This window comes from the organism of the source record quoted next, unplaced genomic scaffold (assembly GCF_019419815.1).
Source record: "Pyrus x bretschneideri cultivar Hongxiangsu unplaced genomic scaffold, Pyrus_bretschneideri_v1 Contig14, whole genome shotgun sequence".
Taxonomy (NCBI): Eukaryota; Viridiplantae; Streptophyta; class Magnoliopsida; order Rosales; family Rosaceae; genus Pyrus; species Pyrus x bretschneideri.
In genome coordinates, this window is record NW_025999435.1 from 3,962,987 (window position 1) to 3,990,304 (window position 27,318).

The 27,318-nt window shown below is 36.6% G+C and overlaps 2 protein-coding genes across 3 annotated transcripts; both read right to left on the minus strand.

The window, feature by feature from the left end:
* Positions 1–6,911: 6,911 nt before the first annotated feature.
* LOC103957718 (peptide methionine sulfoxide reductase A5) lies at positions 6,912–10,772 on the minus strand. Of its 2 annotated transcripts, none has more exons than XM_009369915.3 (5): positions 10,404–10,772; positions 8,470–8,820; positions 7,953–8,065; positions 7,713–7,857; positions 6,912–7,414 (listed from the first exon to the last, which is right to left on the minus strand). In XM_009369915.3, the coding sequence occupies exons 2-5, from the start codon at positions 8,770–8,772 to the stop codon at positions 7,217–7,219; spliced, it is 759 nt and encodes a 252-aa protein (XP_009368190.2). In that variant the 5' UTR covers positions 8,773–8,820; positions 10,404–10,772; the 3' UTR covers positions 6,912–7,216. The 2 variants fall into 2 exon arrangements, with proteins under 2 accessions (XP_009368190.2, XP_009368189.2); XM_009369914.3 differs by having other exon boundaries at positions 8,470–8,793; positions 10,404–10,769.
* Positions 10,773–17,885: 7,113 nt separating this feature from the next.
* LOC103957717 (peptidyl-prolyl cis-trans isomerase FKBP16-3, chloroplastic) lies at positions 17,886–22,184 on the minus strand. Its single transcript, XM_009369913.3, has 8 exons — positions 22,040–22,184; positions 21,768–21,930; positions 21,045–21,328; positions 20,254–20,337; positions 19,776–19,825; positions 18,765–18,813; positions 18,220–18,294; positions 17,886–18,140 (listed from the first exon to the last, which is right to left on the minus strand). Exons 2-8 carry the CDS (start codon positions 21,802–21,804, stop codon positions 18,021–18,023), a joined length of 699 nt encoding a protein of 232 aa, XP_009368188.2. The 5' UTR covers positions 21,805–21,930; positions 22,040–22,184; the 3' UTR covers positions 17,886–18,020.
* Between the last annotated feature and the right edge of the window lie 5,134 nt (positions 22,185–27,318).

Here is a 27,318-nt window from a genome sequence, read left to right on the forward strand (position 1 = left end):
CATCCATCAATCCATTAATTTTACAACATTCCTTCTTGGATGTCCACATATCAACATCAATTACCTCATTAAAAACCTTGCTTGGAAAAATCAAGTGGAAAAAAACCATAGTGAAGGAAAAAAGTACAACTTTACATGAATTGTTGATATAATGTTAAGTACGCTTATGTTGCCTTATTAAAACCTTGATAGGAAAAATCCAGTGAGAAAAATCCTAGTCGAAGGAAAAAGAGTACAACAAGCATGTATAATGGATGCTCTCCCTGATTCCGCATTCTTCAAATTTAGCTGATTGGTAAGTCGACGTAATCCGATACTCTGCACTAACTTCTTAAACGTGCACTTCGGTAGAGATTTGGTGAACAGATCTGCCAGATTTTCATTGGAGCGGATTTGTCTGACTTCAATAACTTTAGCCTTCTGAAGCTCCTGTGCACTGAAAATTTTTGGAGATATGTGTTTAGTCTTATCGCCCTTAATGAATCATTCATTCATTTGGACAACACATGATACATTATCTTTATGGATGACAGTTGGATTGTTTGTCTTCGAAGGTAGACCACATGAATTCCGGATATGATGGATCATTGATCTTAACCAAGAACATTCATGACTTGCTTCATGGAAAGCAAATATTTTTGAGTGATTTGAAGATGTAGCAACTAATGTTTGCTTTGTTGAGTGCCATGAGATTGATGTATCTCCATTAGTGAACATATATTCAGTTTGTGAACGGGTTTTATGCGAATCAGAGAGGAAACCAGCATTTGCATATCCAGTAAGGATCTGGTCATTTGTGGATTTTCCTGAGTAAAAGAAATCCATGTATGTTGTCCCACGAAGGTATCGCAAAACATCTTTAACTCCTTCCAATGAAGAATTGTTGAAGCAGAGCTATACCTTACTAACAAGTTAATTGAAAAAACTATATTTGGTCTAGTACATTGCGCTAAATACAAGCACTTATTGCACTCAGATATGGTACTTCTGGACCAAGGACCATTTCATCATCTTCTTTTGGACGGAATGGATCTTTTTTTAATGTCCAAATAATGAACGATCATTGGCGTACTGAGTGGATAAGCTTTGTCCATGCAAAATCGTTTTAGGATTTTTCAATGTAAGCTGATTGGTGGATCAAAATTTCATTAGCACAATACTCGATCTGCAGACCGAGACAATATTTTGTTTTCCCGAGGTTTTTCATTTCAAATTCACTTTTCAAATATTCAACAGTTTTATTGAGCTCTTCAGAAGTTCCAACTAGGTTCATATCATCAACATTTATTGCCATTATAGCAAATCCAGAATTGGATTTCTTAATGAACACACAAGGGCAAATGACATTGTTGATATATCTTTCTTTGATCAAATATTCACTGAGACGATTATACCACATTCGTCCAGATTGTTTCAACCTATACAATGATCATCTTAATTTGATCGAAAGCATACATTGTGGTTTGATAGTTGTTTCAGGCAACTTAAGTCCTTCTAGGACCTTCATGTATATGTTAGTATCTAATTCTCTATATAGATACGCAGTGATGACATCCATAAGTCGCATGTCAAGCTTTTCTGAAACCACTAAACTTAATAACGGAACGTAATTGCTTCAATTACAGGAGAATATGTCTCCTCATAATCAATTCCAGGTATTTGTCAAAAGCTTTGTGCAACGAGTCGTGCTTTGTATTTTGCTATATCATTTTTCTCATTGCATTTTCTTATGAATACCCATTTGTAACCCACGTGATTTACATCAAGCGGAGTTTGGACTACTGGTCCAAAACACTTCGTCTTTCAAAGGAATTTAATTCTACCTATATTGCATCTTTCCACTTAGGCCAATCTTGTCTCTATTTGCATTCATCAACAGAGCGAGGCTCAATATCATCACTTAATATGATTTCACTACGAATGCGAACATATCATCGATGATTATTTCATTCTGATCTCACAATTCATTTGTACATACATAATTTATAGAGATTTCTTTGCTTTCATGTACTGTTATTTCTTTAGAGACATGTGTCCCATCAAGTACATTTTCTTTTTCTAGAAGTACATAATCTTGAATTGTGGATTTTTCATTCATTTTCTCTTCCTGAATGATTTCATTTGGATTTAGCTATGCCCTTGTCTTTCTCTTTCAAGGGGCTGAATCTTTTGAACATGGGGGTCTACCATGCTTCAAGCGTGCACCAGATGAATCATTCGTTGCCATTTTATTTTGTCCACCAGGGACATCAATTCTTGCAGGTGCATTTGCAGCTGGTATATGTGATTTTGTCACTTTCATAGCATCATTAAATGCATCTAGCATTTGATTGGCAATACTTTGAAGATGAACGATCTTTTTCACTTCATTTTCACATTAAGTACTACGTGGATCAAAATAAGACAATGTGGGTACAACCTATGTCAACTCTTGTCATTCTTCTGAAACGATCTTTTCTTCCCCTAACGACGGGAAAACTATCTCATCAAAGTAACAATCAGCAAAACGAACTGTAAACATATCACCTGTCAGGGGTTTCAAATATATAATGATAGATGGTGAATCAAAACCCACATAAATTCTCAGTCTACGCTGAGGTCCCATTTTAGTGTGTTGCGGTGGTGCAATAGGTACATATACAGCACAACCAAAAACTCGTAAATGTAAAATGTTTCGATGATGTCCAAACACGAGTTGTACTAAGGAGTATTGGTGGTTGGCTATAAGTCTCAATTGAACCAATGATGCAGCATGTAGGATGGTATGTCCCCATGAAGAAACTGACAATTTTGTTTTCATGAGCAGAGTGCGAGCTATTAACTGAAGTCGCTTGATCAATGCTTCTGCTAAACCATTTTGAGTATAAACATGAGGAACAGGGTGTTCAACATCAATGCCCAATGTCATGCAGTAATCATCAAAGGTTTGAGATGTAAATTCACCAGCGTTAACAAGTCGAATTGACTTAATGGGGTAATCTGGGAACTGTGCTCGCAACTTGATTATCTGAGCAAGAAGTCTCGCAAAAACTACATTCTGAATAAATAAGAGACAAACATGTGACCATCGGGTAGATGTATCAACTAAAACCATAAAATATCGCAATGGTCCACAAGATGGTTGAATAGATCCACAAATATCCCCTTGAATTCTTAGAAAAAATGATGGAGATTCAGCATCAACCTTTAGTTGTGATGGTCTAATTACCAACTTCCCTTGAGAACAAGCCTTGCAAGGGTTATCATTTGAGATAGCAATGTCTCTGCTCAATAATGGATGTCCATTAGAGTTGGTAATGATCCTACGCATCATGGTAGATCCTGAATGACCCAAATGCTCATGTCAAAACATGTAGTTTTTTGAATCAATGAACTTCTGGTTCATGACAGCATGTGATTTAATTGTCCTTATGTATGTATAATACAATACACTTGACAAACCATGCAACTTCTCCAATATACGCTTCTGAGTATCATTGAAGGTAATGCATAAATACTCCACATTTTCTGCAATTTTCATTTCAATGTGGTATTCATTTAAACGTATGTTTTTGAAACTCAACAAATTTCGAGCAAATCGAGTAGCATACAATGCATTCTATATGGACAATATTGTTTCATTTGGTAACATAATATGGGTTTTCCCTGAGCCTTCAATTACATCTGATTGACCTGATATTGTTGCTACCCTTACTATTGTAAGCATCAAGCTTGAGAAATACTTTCGATCACGAAGTATTGTATGTGTGGTTACGCTGTCTGCAAGACAAATATCTCCGCTTCTCATGTTTTGAGAATAATCATAACTTTTATCCATGCTTTATGAGTAAAAGGAATCACGATTAAAAACAACTTAGAAATTCAAATGCCTCTTTTATTGAAATGCGAGTTTTTAAACTACAAGTTCAGAATAATAAAAGTACATCAAATATAAATGATTCAGTCGGATGGATACACTTCATTCCTCATTTTCACAATGAAGTCCGAGACATTTAGGTAGGTTGTGTTCAACTGTCCTGATAAGTCGCACACTGGATTAGGTTTATCCATTGGTTTAGCCTGGTCGAGGAAATTAGTCTCGACACCCTTCTTCTTAAGGGAAGCTTGATATAGATCCACTAAATATTTTGGGGTACAACAGGTACGCGCCCAATGCACATCGCCATCATACCTATGGCAGGCTCCATCAGAGTTTCTAGAAGTATCGTTCATACGAGCTTTGCCTTTATGACGATTTCCATTTTTAAGGCTCGGGCCTGAATTTTACCTTGGAATCTGGTTGTGAAACTGACTACCATATTCTTACCTTTCCTGCTCCATCGGCCTTGCTTATGGCCACGTCTTCATTTATGACTATCGCTACCAGAGGATGTAGGCATTCACTTCTGGGAATGATGCAGATCCAGTAGGTTGAGACTGATGATTTTTCATCAGGAGCTCATTGTTTTGTTCAGCTACCAAAAACACAGATATCAGCTAGTTGTATTCAGCGAAGCCTCGTGCTCTATATTGCTGCTGCAGGAGCACGTTAGAGGTATGAAATGTGCTACAAGTCTTTTCCAGCATATCTTCCTCAGTAATGGTATCCCCACGGAGCTTCATCTGAGAGGTAATTCTGAACAATGCAAAATTGTACTCAGCCATTGACTTGAAATCCTAGATCTTTAGGTGAGTCCATTCATAGCTCTTGGAAGAATCACTGTTGTCTGGTGATTGTATCTGTTTCTCAATGTCTTCCAAAGAGCTAACGGACCTTCTACCGTTAAGCACTCGCTCTTTAGTCTCTCATCAAGATGACGACAAATAAAGATCATGGCCTTTACCCGATCTTTAGAGGATAAGGTGTTTTCTTCCCTAATGGTATCTCCAAGATTCCTCGATCCTAGATGGATTTTGGTATCCAGCACCCAGGTAAGGTAATTATTCCCAGTAATGTCCAAGGCAGCAAAATCAAGCTTTGCCAAGTTCGTCGTTTTTTTTTCTTTCTGAAAGAAAAGTGAAATGCGTAAGAACTTGCAATAATATGTATTCCAGGAGGAATATAGTGTTAGAACTTCTGGTTTTTACAAATTTTTCATTTTGATCTTCAGGTAAAAAATGATAAGCACTCAAAACTTCAGGCTCGAGATTTTGATGATTAATGAGAATGACGATTGTACCGCACCATTCTCATTGAAACAAGCATAGGATGAGCAATTATTCCACACCACTTGAACAACAGGAAAATTTAAATATGTAGAGAAGTTTAAATATGCAGGGCATGGTATGCGATTATACCGCACCGCCTAAAATTGCGATAAAATTATGCAAAGCAAGATATAATCGATTTGAATATGCAGAGTAAGATGGACGATTATACCACACCACCTAAATTTTACAGTAAAATTAAATCTGCAGCTCAAGATGGACGATTGTACCGCACCATCTTTGATTACAGTAAAATTAACATAAATAAACACTGGATTAGAAACCAGGTACTGCACCAAACAAGAAATCAAAGATATAAGTAACTGTTAAATTTAGAACGAGAAGCAAACATGAGGTTAGCAGTTCATGGCGAGGGTGCATCACACAAATGAAGCAGAAGAAGAAGAAAAACAAGAAAAACCTTAAAGGAAGCATTTTTTTTTTCTTTCGGTGAAGGGAGATGTGAACTATTTAAGGTTAGAAAGTCATGCTGATAACGTGTTATAAATAGACAAAAATTAGAGAGATAACCTTTCTAAGGACAAGAGCAAAGTAGGTGCAAAATATCACACTATAAATTTAGTAGCTATAACATAAAAAGAATGATAGATAAAGAGAGGGAGGGATACTGATATTATTTCTCTTACTTTCTTTTGCAGTTCATTTGATAACAGACGGAGTGCTCTATTTATATAGAAACTCCCGTAACTACAACCATCCACAAAACAATGATGATACTTTTGAAAGTATCAAACACTATTCCTAAGTCTTGTTCTTTTTGAGTGGGCATTCATTCATACATCAATCCATCAATTTTACAACAAATTTGGGCTTTTTTTTTCAAATGTAAATTTCATTATTAAGAGAGCACAAGTACATATATGGAGGCCTAAATACATTTCAAAGCACAAAAAAAAAAATAAACCCTCAAGGCAACACAACACGAGAGTCCAACCCAAGCTAAGAGCCCAAAATAGAGAAAAACTGGCTTCCTCTGCCGTCGTCGAAGCACCTATTGCCGACCACAAATCAGCACCCCACGCCGGAGATCTCACCAAACACATGCCCCTAATCGGAAAAGAAGAAGACTCCATCTTCCTCCTCCAAACACCATAAAAATTGAATCCACAACCACCAAAGAAAATAAGCCAATTGGAAAATACTTTCTCGTAGCAACGAAGCCAAAAACGGTGCATTTGGAAGGTGGTAGTGTGTACACCCGAACCGTAGCTCTAAACACCTTCCTAGAAAGCAATGAAACGCGGGTGGAAGATATGGTCGCAAATCCGAAGATTTGTGAGAACAATGGAGGACGGAAGTGAACGGAATAGTTAGAAGATTGATGGATTAGAGTCATGGAGGTGGAAAAAGTGGAGGGAGAAGAAAATTGAAGTTGGCATTAAGGCCGATGAAAGGCTTACAGGTCAGAAAACATGGAGAAAACCAAGCGTACAGAGAAGTGAAAAAAGGCAAAAGAGAAGAAAAATGGATGCCACCAACTCTGGCCACTCCTAGGGCCGGGAATTGAAAGAGCTGACGAAATTAGGAGCACTCACACACCAATGAAAAAACCCCTCACTCAAAGAGGTGGTCTCACGCAGAGCCTCAAAATTAAAACTCCAAATTCTCCCACCATTATTTTTTGGACCAAACTATAAAGGTCTAGGATTTGAATCTTTACGTTGGAGATGCTCTTAATTCTGCCAAAATGTGTGGACAATGTAAAAAACCTAATAAGTATTTATCTCACAAGTCTTTTTTATTTGGTTGTCTCACAACCCAAAGCCATCAAAGAATATTAGTATATTACCCTTCAGAATTCAAATGCATTTCCCTTGGCGACCAACAAGCCTGAAAAACTAGATATAACCAGCCCTAACGTAATGACATTGACAGAAGCATATTACATCAATGAACTCAATTGGATTGTCTATTCTAAAGCTTGGGATTCTCAGCAACTAAGGTTGAACATGGACGGGCAGAGATCGATAGAGGGCGTGTTTGTCTAAAGTTCTAATCCGACGACCAGCTACAGGTCTCTCAAAATGGGCCATCCCTTTTTAATAATTTCATTGATTTTTGCATCAATCTGTCTCTGGATTTTCGGAGGGCAAAGCTCTGCAGCATATCCATTCAGTTTTGCAGCCAAATTTGACCTCTCAAGTTCCTCTTCTGGCAAGTTTCCAATTAACTGGAGAAGAAATGGCCTACGTTTCAGCTCAAACTTCTGCATTTTAAAATCAAATCAGCCACGGTGAATCTGAGTTGTTTGTATAAAAGTGATTAAGCAACCCCTGTTTTCTCCAAGTCGAGCACAGAGTTCATTTATACCATACCAAATTCTAATTTATGGCTTACTATGCTATTATCTCTTTTTTCACAGCTCAAAAGAGCTCCATTTCAAAAGACGCTCTAAAACTTCAGAAATATGAGTGAGGACCAAGAAAGTTTTACAATACAAAGATCTGACCCCAAAATGTCCTGTTAAAGATTGAGGAGAAGAAGAAAAGGATATTGAGTTGTACCTGATGTTCAGGCTCGGCAGGATAAAACGATCCCAGAGGTAGGATTTTAGTAGTTACACTGCTACTTTTTGACTTAGTTTGCTCTCTATCTTTGCTTGTAGCGGCCAATCTGGACTCTTCAGTTCCATTCGTAAAAATGATAGATCTGTTTACATATGATAAAATCTCACTATGAGTGGTGACTGCAAGTGATGAGTAGATGTTATGCAAGAAAGAGTTGTTTGCTGTCCCAACTTTTACCTGTATTGGTTACCCACATCAGGACCTTGCCCAAATACTTGCCTATAATCATGACTGGACCAGAAAACCTCCAAAAGTTGCTTGAAGCTAATTCGCCTGTGATCATATACAACCTGCACAGCATTTAAAGGATTACACAAGTCACAATCATTCAAACAGAACAAATCAGCCTGAGTTAAAGATGATGAAGTATATGAAACCGACTTAGTAAAAATTGCATATTTGTAATCAAACTAAACTTTCGCATACAAGCCTCATTCAATTCTATACTAAAAAAGAAAAGCAAATTGTAGGGATTCACCTTCTCTAATTTTTTCGCCAGGAAGCCAAATAACGATAATTATCCTATTTGGTCTAAATCTTGACAAGAAATAAAACAGACACCACTTATAGATAATTTTCTCCAATTTGAGCTTAATTAAACCCACCTTTGAATTGAGCCAAAAAGAAAAAAATAAAGGAAAAAAATAAAATCATTCATGTAAATCTAAAACCAATAGACAAATGGAAGACCAACCTGGATAGATTCGGCATGATCACCCAAGCTTCTGTACTCAGGGTTGGTTTTGGATCCGCCAGCATAACCAACAGTCGTCTGTACAACTCCATTCAAGCACCCAAAGACAGCTTCGGATCTCCAAAAGCTTCCCAGAGCGAAAACTGCTGTTTTCAGGGACTGGTTGTCAGGTAGGTCTCTTGTGGTTTCAGTGATCCGATCTGGGATCCTGATGGACACGCGTCTCTCGGCCGTAAGAATTGTCAGGAGCACAAATGTTGTCAATAGACGGCTAAGGGAAATGCTGCTGTGAAGAAAAGCCATTGGCTTTGTCTTAGACAAGGTCTGAAAGAAAAGGGCATAAGACTTCCTCTGTTTGGTAAAATTTCCAAGATGTTATGAAACGAAAGCAAATAAAGAGAAATACAATATAATATAGAGAATTGATGTCATATCAATAATGCCCTATTTTTCCAAGTTACAGTGTTTTTATTGGATAACTGAAAATTCATTAGCTCCTAAAATTGATCAAGTTCAAAGGCCCAACCCAGAATAATCCTCTTCTCATTTCAGCTGATTGTATCTGGAAAACAATACAGTATTATGCCAGACCTTTGATCAACCATCTTTTGAAACTCAAATGACCTGAATCAAAAGAAAATGACGATTGCGTGCCAACGTGACACTGACCAGATGCCTCCAATCTTTTATCAAAACTAGACAAGATGACCGCAAATAGTTCTTTGAAAAACCTAAAAGTAAAGAAATTGAATACGTATTGTCTATGGATGGTTGTCACCATGACAAGTGTTGGACCATATGCCAAAAAGTTTGCTAATACGTCATCCATTTTACAATGGCTTTGTTCTTAAACATGTCCTACATGTAGCCCAGGCATGGTATTCCTAATTATAGCTCGGTCATGTTAAACTAGAACATGCACTTGAATAGAAGCTTGGGCTATAGAGTAGGCTTGTGTGCAAAACGCTCAATGCACAGCACTCCAATGTAGCAGCTTTTTAGCTTGTGCCTATATCAGCATGCATGGGGCATTTAGCGTGTGACGAGAATTGCATGCTTAGGTTGTAGCTCAGGCATGCACCAAACATGACCTGACCGAGTTACAATCTGGGCCTGTCTTTGATCTAAACTACTTGGCCTGGAGAAGAAAACTCCTGATAGCACACGTAGTCCTATAAGGCTATAACCAAAACATACTTTTGATCTTCTATGCATCATCTCTTTTATTCTGAGTCCACTCATCCAAGCATGACAATTGCTGAACTTCCTACATCTTCCTCAATTCCATCCATGAGCACACCACATATTGAGGCAATCTAGACAAATGACGAGTAAGCATCTTCAACCCTAGAATCTAACACCTTGTAACTTATTCTAGTGTAATTTTTCCGAGGCGTATTTTTATACCAGTGTCATTGATCGTTTAAACCGTAATCAGGCATTGCCTACCCCAACACGCATAAGAAAAGAAAATGCAACCATATCCAAACCCATCGTAATTTCTAACCAATAAGATTCTAACAAAAACAAAAATCTAACCTTGCCTATTCAAATTCACTTTTTAATGAAAACCATGAACTCAAAACTAGCAGACGCATCACTTCAAAATGGTTATTAGATCCAATCCTAATTCCAAACAGAAATCCAAATTCAAGTTGATGTAACAATTTGTATAATTACACATATATTTCATATGAAATCACTCGATCTCATGGGTATGAATCCAATGTGGCGCATTGCTATGTTAACGGTATGATTGCCACCACAATTCATACAAATGATCATCAGATCTAAACAAAGCCCATTACAAATTGAAATTAAGCATTGCATTGCACCAATTTTAGGAGATTTAGATGCGTGATTCAATAATTCCGAGCTTGATCGATCCCAAAAGTTTCAGCAATCATTAAATTTTCAAGAAATCCGAGGCTTACCTGCAAACCGGCAAGGAAGGAATCCAACGGCGATTGAAAAGTGAAAGACCTGTCGGTCGGATGAGAGAGGGAAAGGGGATGATTGAGCTTCAAAACATGTATTTAATGGGTGAAAAGGGATGGTATGAAAGACTGAGAAGGGGAAGGAAGAGAGCACTAATGGCGCTGTGATGGGGAACGAATGCAATTACACATTAAAAAATCTGGATTTTTGGGTAAAAAAATTAGAGCCGGATGGGAAGTGGGAAAATTGTGGGGCTTCCTCATCAAATATGGTTAGTAACGTTTACATCGGTGTCGGAGGTTAACTGAATTTTGTATGATGTAAATGTTAATGACCGACAATCTGAGTCAATCGGCCGGTGAATCTGACTTCAGATTTTTATTTTTGAGTTCAATAAATAATAAGAAGATAGTTAAAAGAGATCACCACTGATCATTTAACAAAAACCTACGATACTGTTTATTTTAACGAAAAATCATATTTTTACACTAAAATATCGATCTTGTACAATTCACTTTACCCTTTGTTTTGTCATTATCATTAAAACTCAAAATTTTCAAACCATTTTCATTAGTTTTCCTAAAACATAAAGAAAAAAATGGATAAGTCTCATGTTTAATATAAAACTTAGTCGTCATTGAGTACTATGATCTAGAATTATTTTTTGTTTTCGTTAAAACGGGGATAATTAGTGGCAAGTGATGACTATCCACCTTTCAGGCCTGGAGTGATTTAGATTTGATTCTCATAAAAGACAAATTTAAACTACATTATTGCTAATCCATTGTGAGAGACCCACTCTTAGCGTAGATAATATCGTTTTCTCAACAAAACAATAAAATATATATATATATAACTTAGTCATATCAAACTCAGCTACAAGTTTTAGAGGAATTAGGATCATCTTCAAATTATTGTACATCGTACGATCAGAAATCATTTAAATACTTTTATTTAAAATTAAATATGAATAATATTTAACGAAAACTGGCTGCATAATGTACGATAAATAAACACGATTTAAGAATCTATAGGATCCTCATTTGTTTTAGAGCATCTCGATAGCAAAAATTTTCTTTAATAATGTCATTTGCTAACTCATTCAACATTTTTATGCTACTTTAAAATTTGTCACTCTAACTCACTCTTCAACTAACTCTTCAAGTTTCACTCTTCACCTTAAAATATTAATATTTTAAAGTTTATCTTAGCTTGTGAAGCCTAAATGTTATTTTCAAACTCTTTACTAAATAATTTTTTTAAATAAAATATAGCAAGACCTAATTTACTAACTTGAAGTAGCAATTAATCTTGTATACAACTACATTTCAATTTCAAGGGCAGAGCTAGGATTTTTTTTTTGGGTGGGCTAGCTAAAATTAGTGTCCTAAGATCATATGTGTATTTTTTCTTATATAAAATTATATAATCTTAACTAAATATTAATAGAACATTATTGTCAACCAAAATCTTATGAAATTATCATTCAAACTATGTAATTAAAATTGAATATAAATAAGAAATATGGGCAGTAATGTAATTTCATACAACTGAAAAGAAAAAAAATCAAAACCTCACCTACATATATCAAATAAAAAATAAAGCTCTGTACCTTTTCTCCCCACTCTCACGTTTATCTCTCACACTCTCTCTCTCTCTCTCTCTCTCTCTCTCTCTGCTTCCATTTAAAAAATAAAAAATAAAAAAATTTCATACACATTTTATGAGTGCCCATATGCTTGTAATCAATATAAAAGAAGAACAATACAATATAAACAATTCTTGAAATCATAACCTTAACCGACAACTTCAAGGGAAGAGGATCCTCTCTAGATCCACTTTGTGGGGATCCTAGGAATCCCCACATCCTAGCCATTCATTGTGACAACCCGTTCCAAATTTTACATTTTTAATTTATTTTAAAAGCGTGAGTTTACGAAATTGCCCTAGAGGCACGGACTTTGACTTCTGTTGACCATTGACTTGAGAGATGTGGGACTTATTCTTTTAGCATATCCTCGTAGTACTCATTGGTACGAACGTATAGGCGAAAACCGTTTGCGAGTCCGAATTATAACGGTATAGTTACGGACGTTCGAAATTGGTTATTCAAGGTGAGTGTTTATTTAAATTAATGGAAGCCCAATCAGAAAGAAGAAAGAAAAGAAAAAAAAAAAAAAAAAAGGGAAAAAGGCTTCCCGTGCACCATACCCGCACCACCGCGAGGCCATATTCCAAGGCCGATTCCGGCCAACTCCGGTGGAGTTTTTCGATGCCACCACCACCATTTTGAAGCTCTCATTCCCCTCTACAAAACCCACCCAAGAACCACCTTGATTGACCACGGGATGTGGAGGTTTGAGGCCACGAAAGTTGACGAAAATCAATGGTGCTCCGGCCACCCTTCTCCATTTTCCGGCAAATCGGCAAAGCGATGGCCGATGCCACCACTTGGGCTTTGTAGCCCATCATCCCAGGAGCAAAACCCAACCAACCTTGACCCCGTTGGACCACCGTAGACGACGAATCGACGTCGGGAAGTTTTAGGCACCCGCCGGCTTCGTGGGCAAAATTGACCATCTTCCGTCCACTTTTGGACTTCGTGGCAGGTATGAAAGTTGCTCCACTCACTGAGATCTTCATTTCTGTGAAGTTTGATAATTTTTGGAATTAGTTGGATTTTCCGGCGAGTCGGGGCGGCCGACCGCCACCCGCGGCGGCGCGTGCGGCGGCGCGTGGCCGGTGAGCCGCCAATGCTATTTTTAGGCTATGTCGAATGTTTTGAATTTAGTTTTGTCATTTGAATGACGTAGGTTGATCGTTGGAACCTAAATTCGTTATAAAACGCTACTTGATAAAAATGTGAATCGATGATCCGACCGTTGGATCGTCACCAAAATTGGATACATTATAATACGTAATATTTAAAGATCATAGGAATTTACGGATCGGGAATCCGACTTACGGATCTTCCTGAATTGGATTTGTAAGTTAGTAAAATAAATGTTCACGGCCACTTGTTTTAGGCAATTGGCGAAGATCTGACCGTTGGATCGTAATGAAATTTTAAGATGTTATTCTAGAAACATATTGTGGATCATTGGAAGTTGCAGATTGGAAATCTGATATGCGGATCTTCCGGGTCAGGTTATACAGGGTTGTAAACCCTACCGTCGATCTTTGATCGACGGTTGACTTGTGGTCAATAGGTCTCAACCTATTTTAGAAAGTCGTCGAGGTTGTGTTTTATGTGAATTGCATATTCTTCAGATAAGAGTTCTGAGATGTGATTTGATAATTGGCCACAGGGACCGATCATTCAGGACGCCTCGATGCGCGTGCTAGAGTAGTATAGCGTGGACTCCAGGTGAGTGGATCTTTTCCTTTTTATTGTGCATATTATTGAGAGTTCTATCGACACCTTTAAATTGATTAGGCATATTACTTTCATATATAATTATTGTGAATGCTTGACGTACAATGTGAACTACGGATGGCTTGATCCCTGTTTAGGGTACGTAGGCAGTCTAACGAGACGTTAGATGCAGCCATAAAATATTTGAGACAAAAGCCTTGCTTGGGAAATTGAGTAATGCGAAGGAAATTGGTAAAGACAAGTTTTAGTTTTGTGAATTAGTTAGTTAAATTAGAGTTAATTGGATTGTTATGGATAAGTATCCCTGAAAATAAGTAGTTTGGGAGTATGGCGTTATTGATTGTACACTTCACACCATATTGTTTATAATTGAAAATGCTACGATATGGTTGAGTAGTAGATTGCATCATGATATATCCATATGTATATTACTTGCTTATAATTATTGGGAATGCTTTCAAGTGCAAAGGTGAACTCAGGACACCCAGGTAAGTTCAGGTGAGTTTATGGTATTAATTGAATCGATTGAGTTATAGCATGACTACAGTTATGAGTTAGGCAACTTCGATACTGTCGTACTGGTTGCCATGTGCTGCACATGATTGATGAGATATGGATAAGTCGTATAGGTCACTATAGGTGACTCCGACTTATATGCTAGCCATGATTGATGAGATATGGATAAGTCGTACAGGTCACTATAGGTGACTCCGACTTATATGCTAGCCAGGATTGATGAGATATGGATAAGTCGTATAGGTCACTATAGGTGACTCCGACTTATATGCTAGCCAGGATTGATGAGATATGGATAAGTCGTATAGGTCACTATAGGTGACTCCGACTTATATGCTAGCCATGATTGATGAGATGTGGATAAGTCGTACAGGTCACTATAGGTGACTCCGACTTACATGCTAGCCAAGATTGACGAGATGTGGATAAGTCGTACAGGTCACTATAGGTGACTCCGACTTATATGCTAGCCAGGATTGATGAGATATGGATAAGTCGTATAGGTCACTATAGGTGACTCCGACTTATATGCTAGCCATGATTGATGAGATGTGGATAAGTCGTACAGGTCACTATAGGTGACTCCGACTTACATGCTAGCCAAAATTGACGAGATGTGGATAAGTCGTACAGGTCACTATAGGTGACTCCGACTTATATGCTAGCCAGGATTGACGAGATGTGGATAAGTCGTACAGGTCACTATAGGTGACTCCGACTTATATGCTAGCCATGATTGATGAGATGTGGATAAGTCGTACAGGTCACTATAGGTGACTCCGACTTACATGCTAGCCAAAATTGACGAGATGTGGATAAGTCGTACAGGTCACTATAGGTGACTCCGACTTATATGCTAGCCAGGATTGACGAGATGTGGATAAGTCGTACAGGTCACTATAGGCGACTCCGACTTATATACTAGCCATGATTGATGAGATACAGATAAGTTGTACATGTCATTTTAGCTGACTCTGATTGATATATCATTTTGTATTGATTTAGTTCATTTGGCCTACTTATTGATGTATGGTGGAGTTGATGGCGAACCGTGGTTTTGGTCATTTCCGAGTATGGTTTGGATATATGTATATATGTTGTACTGTCTTACGGAAAACGATACGGGTTGTACATTTAGGGGCATTACTTTTAGAGAGGTAGTAACTTTGGGAAGCTTGGTTTTATTGCTTACTCACACCTTCTCTTTGGTGCCCTCCAGGTTTTAGCTGCTGAGTTTGTATCGACAAAAATCTGTGGCGAATCTTAGTATTGATGGATATTTTTGAGGGTATGATTCTTACTCACATTACTGTACCTTACTTATGCTCTGACATCGCGCGTGAAATGGGTTCGCTCCCACTCGTAGCGCACTCTGGTATTTAGACACTTTTAGTTTCAAATTTAATCACTTTTTATGCACTATCACATTTTATGGCTTCGTCACCTTCCAGGTGTCGGCCAGCACAGCTCGATTCAGGGTCCAAGTGGACTTTCTGGGTTGGGGTGTGTCATTCATCGTACATCGTGTGGCCAATTTTTGTCAAGTATTATTTATGTTTAATTTTAAATAAAAAAAAGTCTAATGATTTCTAATAGCACGATAAATGACTAAGATGCGAGGATTTCTAGGATCCCCACAATTTGGATCCGAGTGGGATCCAAATCCAACTTCAAAGACCATATAAAGAATTAACCTACTAAATAAATCAAGAATAAGTAAATAAAGCAATTAAGAACGTACCGAAGGTTATATTCATTGGAAAATCGTAAGGAAACGTAAATAATTGCAGAGATAGGAATTTAATTGTAAACTAAATTCTTGAGTAAGAAGTACAAAGTCTAAATCGCATAGGGTAAATGGTAATTTTCTTCAATGAACAGGATAGAAGGGGGAGGGGTGATTCTAATTTATTATTTTTAGCGTAAAAAAATATTATTTATTACCTCCTATACTAAATATACATGAAATAATAATATGAATTGGAATTGGGTGGGCTATATAGGCTACATCATTAACATAAGCCATTAAAGCATGAGTTTATAAAAAGAGTAGTGCTATTCACACACCCTTATTAATTTTTTGACATTTATCTTCATCAATTCATTCCATGTGAAGGTTGAAAACTAAGAGGGATGTGTGAGAAATAGAAATGGGTGTGTAGAGAGCACTGCACTTACAAAAAACCTCATTGGGCTACAGTCTACCTTACCCTTGTGGGTGGCTCTGCTCGTGATCAATTTGCTAATTGGGTTGCTACTTTCGTTTGAGTTGCATTTTTACTACATGGCATAGTAAATCTAATTGAGTTTAAAGAAATTGACGAACACTTCATTCTATAAAAAAAATTGAAATTTCATCGTAATAATTAAGTAGGCAAACGATTTTGGATTTAATTTAATTTCTTCAAGAATGATCTATGAATCGAGACTTACAAAGTAGATGGTTCAGATCGTTGAATTTCAATGTGGAATGAATCCTACAACTAATCCCCATTTAAAAAAAAAAAAAAAAAAAGAAACTCCTTCCCTTAAAGCGCACATATCAAATAGACAAATACATAAAATTCAATAGTTAATAAAAGCACTTTTCTATTTATACTTTATTTTAATAATAAAGTTTAAATATTAACTAACATGTAGTGATGCCCATGCTCACATTAGGAATAAAAAGTAAAATAATTAATTCCAACTTGTAGAACCCACCCATCCAAACCCACGTAGTTTGGGTGGGTTGGTTTGCCCATTTTCTTTGGGGTGGCAATGGGTTCTAACATTGCCAACCTGAGGCTATTAGGTTGGCCAATGACTTGAAGCCTAACTCAAAATCCACCCGAAGCCTACTCCTAATCCAAAAATGGGTCAATCATAACTATTTGGTTCGAACTCGTTGGCTATGGTACTAAGTGTCTTAACGCAAATAGTTATTGAATTTACATCTTAGGTTTGATTCGCCTCACTAAAAGAATAAGGCTATTTATGATTTAAATCCATCTCAAGTCGGGTAAAATGATGTAAAATAATAATTTTGGGTGAAAAATGTAAGTATTTATATGAATTTGCATCTTCTTTTTCATCTCATAAGAGAAAAGGAAAGCAATAAAATGGAAGAGGTGGGTCAAACCACATTTACATATCTCCAAAACACAAGGGCTTGTACTTAAAATGTTACTCCCAACAGAGATGCTGCTCCAGCAACCACCTATATATCATTCAGCAAACTCAACTCTTAATTTAGGAAAATCAAACAGTTTGTGCCTCAACGATGAACCCCGCCTCCCACCAGCAACCACAGCTAGTTGCTTGAGAGCGACACGAGTCTTTGTCTCTCAGTGGCTTCTAGGTACCAACTATCGCTTAGTCTAATGGTGCTTCTTTGATTTCTGTTAGTTTGTGTAATGAGACATCCATGTGCGGATTTGTCCTTCTATTAAGGGTTGAAAAGAAAAGCAGCAACACCAAAGTGTGGAGAATTTGGACTTAACTCATCTTAAACAATCAAACTGACATGGATTTGATCAGCATAATATTCTAAAATCTCACGAAACAATTTAAAGAAAGACAATTTAATATTTTTTTGCAAAAAATATGAAGAAAAAATTGAATTAATTGACATATTCAATGCAAGTGCTTACATCATGGATCTTTTATGTTGCTCCTGTGTTCAGAAAAGATCAACAACTACAAAGAAAAAATATATAAAAGAAGAGAGGCATCTGTTCTCTTACTCTTCCTCAATGTCAAGGCCTGGTACGTATTCCAAGCTCACATCGAAAACAACCGGACTGCTTGGAGCCACCCTTGGTCTTCCCGGAGCTGAATTGAGACCCTTGGGAAATGCCAACTAATCAAAAGCAGAGTAAAGGCACAAAGATTAGAACTGCCATCCTATGATTTCTTAGAAAGCCAAGTAAAAGCCTTACCGATCCTGGGATGTAGAGTCGTCGCTTCCCTCCTACTTTCATGGACAAGATCCCTTCATCAAGTCCCTTGATCACCTGTTCTACTTTGAATTACAAATATTAGCAAACATCCTTTTCCCCCACGAAAGTTGTTCCGCTTTGGAATTCCTATAATGAATTGAAAATGTGATAAAGCACTTCAAATGATGCAGTAAGAACCATTGAGACATCACTTTAGTCATGCACATCACATGGCTTTCATTCTTTAGGGTTTCTTCTTTTTATTAATTTTTTGCTTGCGTGATTGTATGATAACATGCTATCCCCAGAACAACTTCAATACCTCTTATTCCATTGATTACTGGGAAACCAAATAAGTCGTATTTGGGGCGTGTTAATTGTTTCAAGAAGAAGAATCAATGTTAAGTAGACTGAATTTGAAATCTACGCACAAACAGACCACAATATCATAAATCCAAATTACTCTTCTCAAGTGACGAGGTGGGGTGATGGAAACAAAATATCATGAATAAACATATATGCTTGGAGACATTTGTAGAGCTTACCTGACCAGAGCCAACACGAAATATATAAACTTGACCCTTCTCCAATGAACTGTACAAATGAAGAAAGAGTAAAAGAGTAAGAAACTGAGTCTAGTCCTACCCGCCATCAAAACTTGTCAAGTACAAGACATGTTCCACAGAAAAAAAGATAAAAATGTACGACGGCTCCACAAATTAAGCCCGGCGCAGCTAACCTTTAGAAAATAACAAGACTGTACAGTTATACATTACCAATATGAATTTTACTCTCTCAGATACCTTATTGTTGGATAATAGTAGCCTTTTATAAATATCATTAAGCAGCATGCAAAAGTTATGCACTGTGGTTTTGCACTAGTTAGTCTACACACGATACAACCAGTAATCAGCTCCCTGAAACCCTGAACCCTAAGTCCACTGTGATTTGATCCGAAGGAGAAGACCCACATTTTGTCTTTTTTCCCAATGGTGCACAAGTAGAGATTGAAAATGTGGATCATTTGTTTCTTCACTATCCAATAGCATTATACTGGTGGTCGAGTCTGTTCAGGGAAATTGATTGAGTTGGGTAAACCCAACTACATGCATAACCCTTTTTTGTGAGAAGCACAATACGTTTAGTGATGGTAAGAAGGCAAAAGGCATTATGGAGTAGGAGTCTGTATAAACTCGGATGTGGGGGATATGGGCTGGAGGTTTCATGGGACAAACTCAGAATTTGGTGTTCAAAATTTTCAAACAAAAAAATAAATAGAGGATTAGGTGAGAGTATCTCCTCATTACTGGTCAAAGGCACAAACTGCCACTCTCAAACCTGAAGGAGAGGACGATAATGACAAATAGAAACGAGGGCTCCAACGTTCTCTTTGTTGATTCAGAAATTCAGATCTTTAGAGGGACAACTTGTCTGCAGTGGTTGTACTATATTTTATTTTTCATAAACTTATGTTTCTTACCAAAAGATCATCTGATCTACATTAAGCCATTTCATTTCTATTTTCCACTTCTATCAAGATATAACAATATGCTTACCTGTCAAATATTTGTCCAGATGGAACCATGGCTACATAATTCGCTGCTACCTGTTAATACAGAAATTATGCAAACAGCGCCAATGTAATAAGAGTCAGAAACACAAAAAACAAATGCCCATAAATCAACGGGTAGATTTAAGTATGCACAATCCTATCTGCTATGGCTTCAGAAGAAATAACCACATGTGACTCTATAAAGGACTGTAAGAAGTCTATCGGTAAGAAAGGGGGAATCACAAAAGAGCCGAGATGAGGGGGCCAGAGACAATATCAGATAAGAAAAATTCATTCAATTTTTTTTTTTAATAATCAAGCGCGTGTTCATAACACAAACCAAGTATGAGAATCAATCAATCAATCAATCAACATACTCAAGAAACCCACAAACAATAAACGCTTTCAGAAAATCCCCTTTTTTTTCTAGATTGCAGTGAAATCTAGTTCTCACAAGCCAGGATGATTTAAATCTTACACACCTGAAAACCGACTGGTGGACTGGGGCCTTGACCAACTTTAATATCCTTGTACTGCAAACCAGACTCTGTAGTTACCATAGGCACCTTCAACAAAATGACAATTTCAAACATCATTTACCAGTACAATTGATAGATCATATCAACAAAAGGCATTTGCCACTGACAGACACCCACTGAACTCCCAAAAGAAAAGAATCGGTATGACCACTTTAATAAAAAACAATCCAGTCCTTACCAAATGAAGGCCACAGTGTGTATTCATATGAGCTGTTATAAAGTTGTGCAAGTATTTCTCAAGCTTAAGATGGCTTCTGCGGGAAGCGTTGTGAAGACCTCACTTCTACTCAATTTTCTTTAACTTGGTGACATGGTTGATTGTTTTAGGGTGTAGAATCATAATTTAGAACTTAGATTTATAACCTTGGATTGGTTAATAAATTAGAGATAACCCCTATCTATTTTGAACCTAAACGTTAATGCCGGGAAAATATCATTTAAAGCTGATTCTAAAAGACCTAAGTAGAACTTTTTCTTTGGGTGAGCTACAGAAAAAAAACTTCCCCCTAAAACATAACTTCGTTCATTCCAGTTTGAGCTAATTTTTACTTAAGAGTTTAATCACGATATTATTTCCTAAACTTTATATTATTTTCAAGGACTTAAGAGAAAATATCGAGAGATCAGTAAAATCCAAGTTTTACAGCCTGCTAGAGTTTTGAAGTGAATAATTAACAACTGAACTCCCATAGCATATAGAATGCAGCCAAGGGATCAATTCAACCTCACCATACATTTTCAAGCTCCTTCTCGCAAGAATTATCACACAGTCGAGGCTTCTCTTCTGGGGGCAGACCAGCTCCCTCAGCTTCAAATGCGCCTGTCACAGCGCTTGAAACTCCGAAAAGCAACCCAATCATATCTCTTCTTTTGATTACATTAAACTCATCCTTACATACTCTTGACCTTGTAGCATTTATAGTAACTTGTGAATTAGAACATCGGATAAGCATCCCTTGAACTTTGTTGCAGGAAACGCCTTGGTAATCTGCGGACATCCCTTTTCCAGAAGATGAACCTAACTTGTAGGAAAAGCAACAGAACTAATACTGTGATATTGCATTTCGGTAGAACTTAAAAAACAGAAACAGCATATCTAAAGCCACGACACACACACACATGAGCAAGCACAAAGCTTCTTGGATTGGATCACACGCCGTTTAAAACACCATTTTGATGTATCAATTTTTAGGCCTCGTTTGCTCTCGAGGATTGAACTGGAATGGATAATTCACTACATTCTCGATTGGTCTCAACATTTTCGTCTCTCCCTCCAAACAGAGGGGCAAATGTTACAGTTATGAATTTAGGGTTTGTATTAGAACGAAACAGAAGATCGTTTTCAAAAGTTTGAAATGAATCGCACTGAGATTGATAAGAACTACGAAGATGTTAAAGTAATGCATGGATTGTAAATAAATAAATGAATAAGAAAAATGAAGAACAAAAGTGATTACCAAATGGAAAGAGCAGAGTGGAGGAAGACGAAGCCATGCTGGAAGTGAAGAGTTTGTAACGTCCACAAACGGATAACGAAATCTTGGTGTTTGTATATATATGGTCAGTCCAGCAACTGAGCGCAGATCTGCTGTGCCAAGGTTTCCTCTGCCCACCCTCTGCCTGCATTTCACACCAACTTAACTCCGTTAACTCTATAAAAAAATAAAAATAAATAAAAAACTTAGAAAAAGACACTACAACCGGACAACACCAAAGCTCCCCAGCCTACCTCCGCCGCCGACAACCGCTCATCTACGCCGCCAGTTAAACCTCATCTTGCGCTCTCTCTCCCTCTTTCAAAATCTTCAGGGAACTTGATCGACAAAATGGGATGGGAGCCCGTTCACTGTTTTGGGCTTTTCATTTTCTTTTAAATGAAGGGACAGTTGTCAATATCAAATTGCAGGCGGAGGGTGGGCAGAGGAAATCTTGCCACACCAGATCTGAACTCCCAGCGACTCCCTTTGTGCGGCTCTCTGATGACCACATCAGATTACTGATTTTTTTTAAGTCAGTACTTAAAATTCCTTTAATACAATCGATTAATTGGTGAAAGTACATAAAAAAAAATGATAAAGTACAAAAAATTACCTCAATTATTAATGTCACAATACTTTTATACGTCATCTTTTTAAAATGACAATGTCATACCTCTATTAATTTTTCTGTTAAATACTGACATGGCTAGATACTAGGGACACTCACTAATCCAATTAGATTAAAATATAATTAAATATATTTTTTAATAATTAAAATTTAAAAAATTTAAAAAAAAATTATATATATAAAATTGTGGATCCACCTTCTTTCTCCTGTCTCTCTCACCTCTCTTCTCTCTCTGGACACCCACCTGCATCCCCAAAACCTTCCCACCCATTCCCCCCAACCTTCATCCCCCTCACCCTTTCTTCCCCTTGCCCCCATCTTCTCTGCGCAACCTCTCCCTCCAAAAACTCTCCCATCTAGAGCCCATCAACCTCTCCGTATCCCACCTCTGCTTCACCACTCTCCCGCCCCGCCGTCCCTTCCTCTCAATCACCTGCCTCGCCGTCAACCACAACCTCTTCTACGCCGCATTGGGCCACGAGAAATGCCTCTGGATCTCCGCTGTGTCGAGCCTGAAGATTTGGCAGAACTCAGATCTCCGTTGCGTCGAGTCGGTCAAGGCGCATGAGGACGCTGTGAATGCGTTGGCAATGTTGAACAATGAGACATTGTACACAGGGTTAACGGATTGTCAGATCTAGGTGTGGTCCAAACCATTCGGGGAAGACGGAGAAGACGGGAGCGTGGGATCTAGGTTGGGTGGTTCTAGTTTTGAGTTTGGGGCGGGGTGGGATATGAGTTAGGTGGTTCTGGTTTTGAGTTTGGGGAAGACGAGGAGCGAGGGGAAGAAGGGGTGAGGGGGATGAAGGTTGGGGGGGACGGGTGGGAAGGGTTTGAGGGATGTAGATGGGTGTCCAGAGAGAGAAAAGAGAGGCGAAAGAGAGGGGGTGGTGAAGGAAGGTTGGGGGGACGAGTGAAAGGGGTCGAGGGGGTCGAGTGGGAAGGGGTTTTGGGGATGGAGAGAAGAGAGAGAGGCGAGAGAGATGGGGGAGAGAGAGAAAAGAAAGAGATTTACTATAATCTTTTTTTTAATTTTTAATTATTAAAATATATATTTATTATATTTTAATCCAGTTGGATTAGTGAGTGATCCCCGTATCTAGCCACGTCAACACTTAACAGAAAAATTGACGGAGGTATGACATTAACACAAATTCGTAAGATAAGGTATGACATTGTCATTTTAAAAAGATGAGGTATGAAAGTGTCGTGACACCAATAATTGAGGTAGTTTTTTGTACTTTACCCTTAAAAAAAAAAGGAAAACTAACCAAAAACCCCAAAAAACTTTCTTTTTCAACATCAGGACATGAATTTTCAAAAATGCCGATCCCACCTTTCAAACATCCATACAAGATTGCGTCAATACTCAACAAAGTTCACATGACTTCACTAAAGAATATATCAAAAAGGAAGAGAAAAGAGGACTGACATTTTCATATTACATTGGAATACAAAAAACAAGGTGGCAAACATTGTAGCAGCCAAGGCAACATGGATTCACATGCATAAAGACATGTCAGCCAGCTTTCAGAAATAGTGCTGACAGCTTTCAGAAACAATGTGTTGTCACTTTTCAAAAAGTTGTAAATAGTTGAAACGTATTCTATCTTAGGATTTGTATATAAAAGAGTTTTTCCTCCCATGCAGAACATACATTCTCTCAACATCTGAAAACATATCTCAACCTCGCAAACACTTAAACACCCTACTCTCGTACCATCTTCATATTTAGCCTTCATGACATTATTGTAAACGCTTTCTTGTAAACAATTATCTTTGTAAACATTCTATATATTAATAAAAGTTCAAGTGTGCATATTCAAGCAATCTACAAGTCTTAAGTAAGTTTTCTTTTCTTTCTTTAGTGTGTTTGTTTAATTAGATTTCTAGTCCAAAACATGGAAACATTATTGTAGTTATTTAACCTGCTAAACTGACGATCATAATTTGTTCGAGCACTCTGTTATAGTTGAATGCTTGCCATACAAATAATTGGACATTAACCAAGGTACCTCTGAGTTCTTCGTACCTCTGAGTTCATATTTGTATTGTGAGTGGCCGTCATACTGAAACATGTCGAGTTCCATGTGCAAGGTTTTATGTCTAATTGTTCTAATGGTCATCCGACTATTAAACTGGGTGTTGATGTGCGATTGTGGTATCAGAGTCAAGTTTAGCATTTTAATAGTTTAATTATAATAGTAAAGTACCTTGAGGATGGAAGTCATTAATACAACTGATATCACACTTGTTCATTTTGTATGAACAACATATATTATTGTCTTTGTAGACCTTGTCAACCACAACCACCAGGTTTTTATTGTCCTAAACGCCCAACTATAACTAGCATAAAGAGAAGATTAGCATACATATCCAAAAGAATTAGCACGACTTTGAAGAAGCAAAAATTTTATTTTGGTTATCTTGAACATCCTTCATTTATTAGTAAATATAATAACACTGAAGTGCATCATAAAGTTTTAGAAGCGAAATGAGCAACTAATCAAGTTTTAGAGACATTAAGAGAAAAAAGAGAGTTTCTAAGGAACCAGTTAGCCGTAACTTTAGAGAAAGGTAGACTGTAGTTTATGATAAAATACCTTAATTTAGAAATTAGTGAACCTCAAAAAAGAAAAATAACCTTAAACCAAAATAGTTTATTTTGTTATTTTCCATTAAGAAAGCATAATCATATTTTGCATAGTGAAAAAAATTCACAAGCTAATAATATTGTAGATCTTATTATTAGTCAAGCAGAAAATATAAAATTAGAAAATAATAAGCATGATCATTTATTAAACCAGTTGTTAGAACATTTTTCAGAAAAATTCCACAAAAACAATTAGACAAAATTTAGATTATATTATATCTTAGTTAGAAGATAATAATAAAAATATTCAAAAATTTCCTAGCAAAAGAGAGATAAAAGAGCTTATTGATCTCATAAATAGTAAGCCTAAGCAAGTAGAACTTACATCATTAGAAATAGTAGAGCAGTTAAAATTAGAAGTTCAAAAAATTCAACTAGTGCAAAAAGATTTGAGTGAACAAGTAGATAAGTTGCGTAGTAAAATAGATAAATTATTAGTTTAATGACCGATTCTAGAACTAGCAGAAGATATATTCAAATTTTAAAAGAAACTAGTAAGTTAGATAAGGAGCCAGTAGGTTTAACAGTTTTTTCAACACAAATAGTTAGTAGTAATATTTCCGTTAGGCAAAATAATTTAATTATTCAATTAGTTTTAAGTTTGGCTGAAAAATTAGATCAAGTTGAAGAACAAATAATATAAATAATCCAAGTTTTACATAACGCATCTTCATCACTTCCACTATCTTTGTTAGAAAAATTAGAAATTTTAACTTTAAGTGCAAATAATCATATTAGAAGACATAAGATAAATCATTTTGATAATAGAAAATGCAACTCTTTAAGAGAAAATGAAAAAAAGTAGTTAGAGCTGAAGATATTTATTCAAATGAAGAAGAAGCACAATAATTTATTCGAAGAGGTTTTGAGATAACACAGAAAAATAAATATAATTTGTACCAATTAGGTTTATTTGAAAATAAAAGCAGAATTGTAAGTAGCATCAGTCAACATGAAGTTAGTTGTATTGATAAAGAAGTTACATTTAATTTAATTAGTAAAGAAGCAATTACTCATTTGAGAAAGTCACAATTTAGTTAAATTCATATATGAACAATATTAATTGGAATATCAAGATTAACTAGAGCACAAGTAGGCACAAAAACATTAGTATTATGTATTAGCTTAATTTATTTTGGTAAAGTGTCTGATAGATATAATCACAAGTTTAATTTAGAATTTCAAATTTTAGTTCAAACATTTGGTAGTAAACATGTAAATATGATAGAAGCAAAACCCGTAAATAATAGCTTTTTAGAATGAACTTAGTCGATATTACCTAATTTACAAGTAGCAAGAAATAGACGATAAGATAAAGTACAAAAATATGAAACTAGTACAGGTCAAGCAACAATTAAGTTTATTAATTACAAGCAACTAGAAAAAATAAAAAAGGATGAAAGGGAGATTGAAAATGAGAATATTCATATAACTTTTGATAATTTAGATATTAATTTAGTTGAGCAAAATTTTGATCATATTGTAGATAATATATTAATCCTTTAGATGAAGAACAATATTTAGAAAATATAAGACATATGATTTAGGACTACACATAATTTCAAATGAAGAGATGAAAAAATTAATTTTAGAAATAGGAGTGGAACATATATTATGATCAAAAGAATATAATAATTTATTAGAATTGGAAGAAGGATGTAATCCAACAGAAGAAAGTAGTACATCAGGAGTAAAAAATCCAAGACAAGCAAGTAGAACTGATCAACAATTTTTTAGATCAATAAATGAACACTATAATGAAGAAGCACAAGTAGACCACATAGAAGAAAGCATGATAAAACCTAAAAAAAATAGAATTTTCATATTTGAGAGGGTTAGAACAAATTAATATACCAGGAAATATATTAAACTTAGATAATGTAGATCTACAAGATTGGGAGAGAACAATTGAGAGATGAGAAAAAGGTTGCATACATGCAACATTAATGTTAGATTTTAGTAATTCACAAAATATGTTAGATTATTTTGAACATACTTTACATGGTTTAGTTTTTGATTATTTTCATTTATAGAAATTCAAAATCCAGAACAGTGTCACATCCCCGCCTGGGGGGATCACTTCCCGGGCTCGCTCCACCACCGTAGCACGATATTGTCCGCTTTGGGCCCCGACCATGCCCTCACGGTTTTGTTCTTGGGAACTCACATGAGAACTTCCCGATGGATCACCCATCCTAGGAGTGCTCTCGCGCGCTACTCGCTTAACTTCGAAGTTCCAATGGAACCCA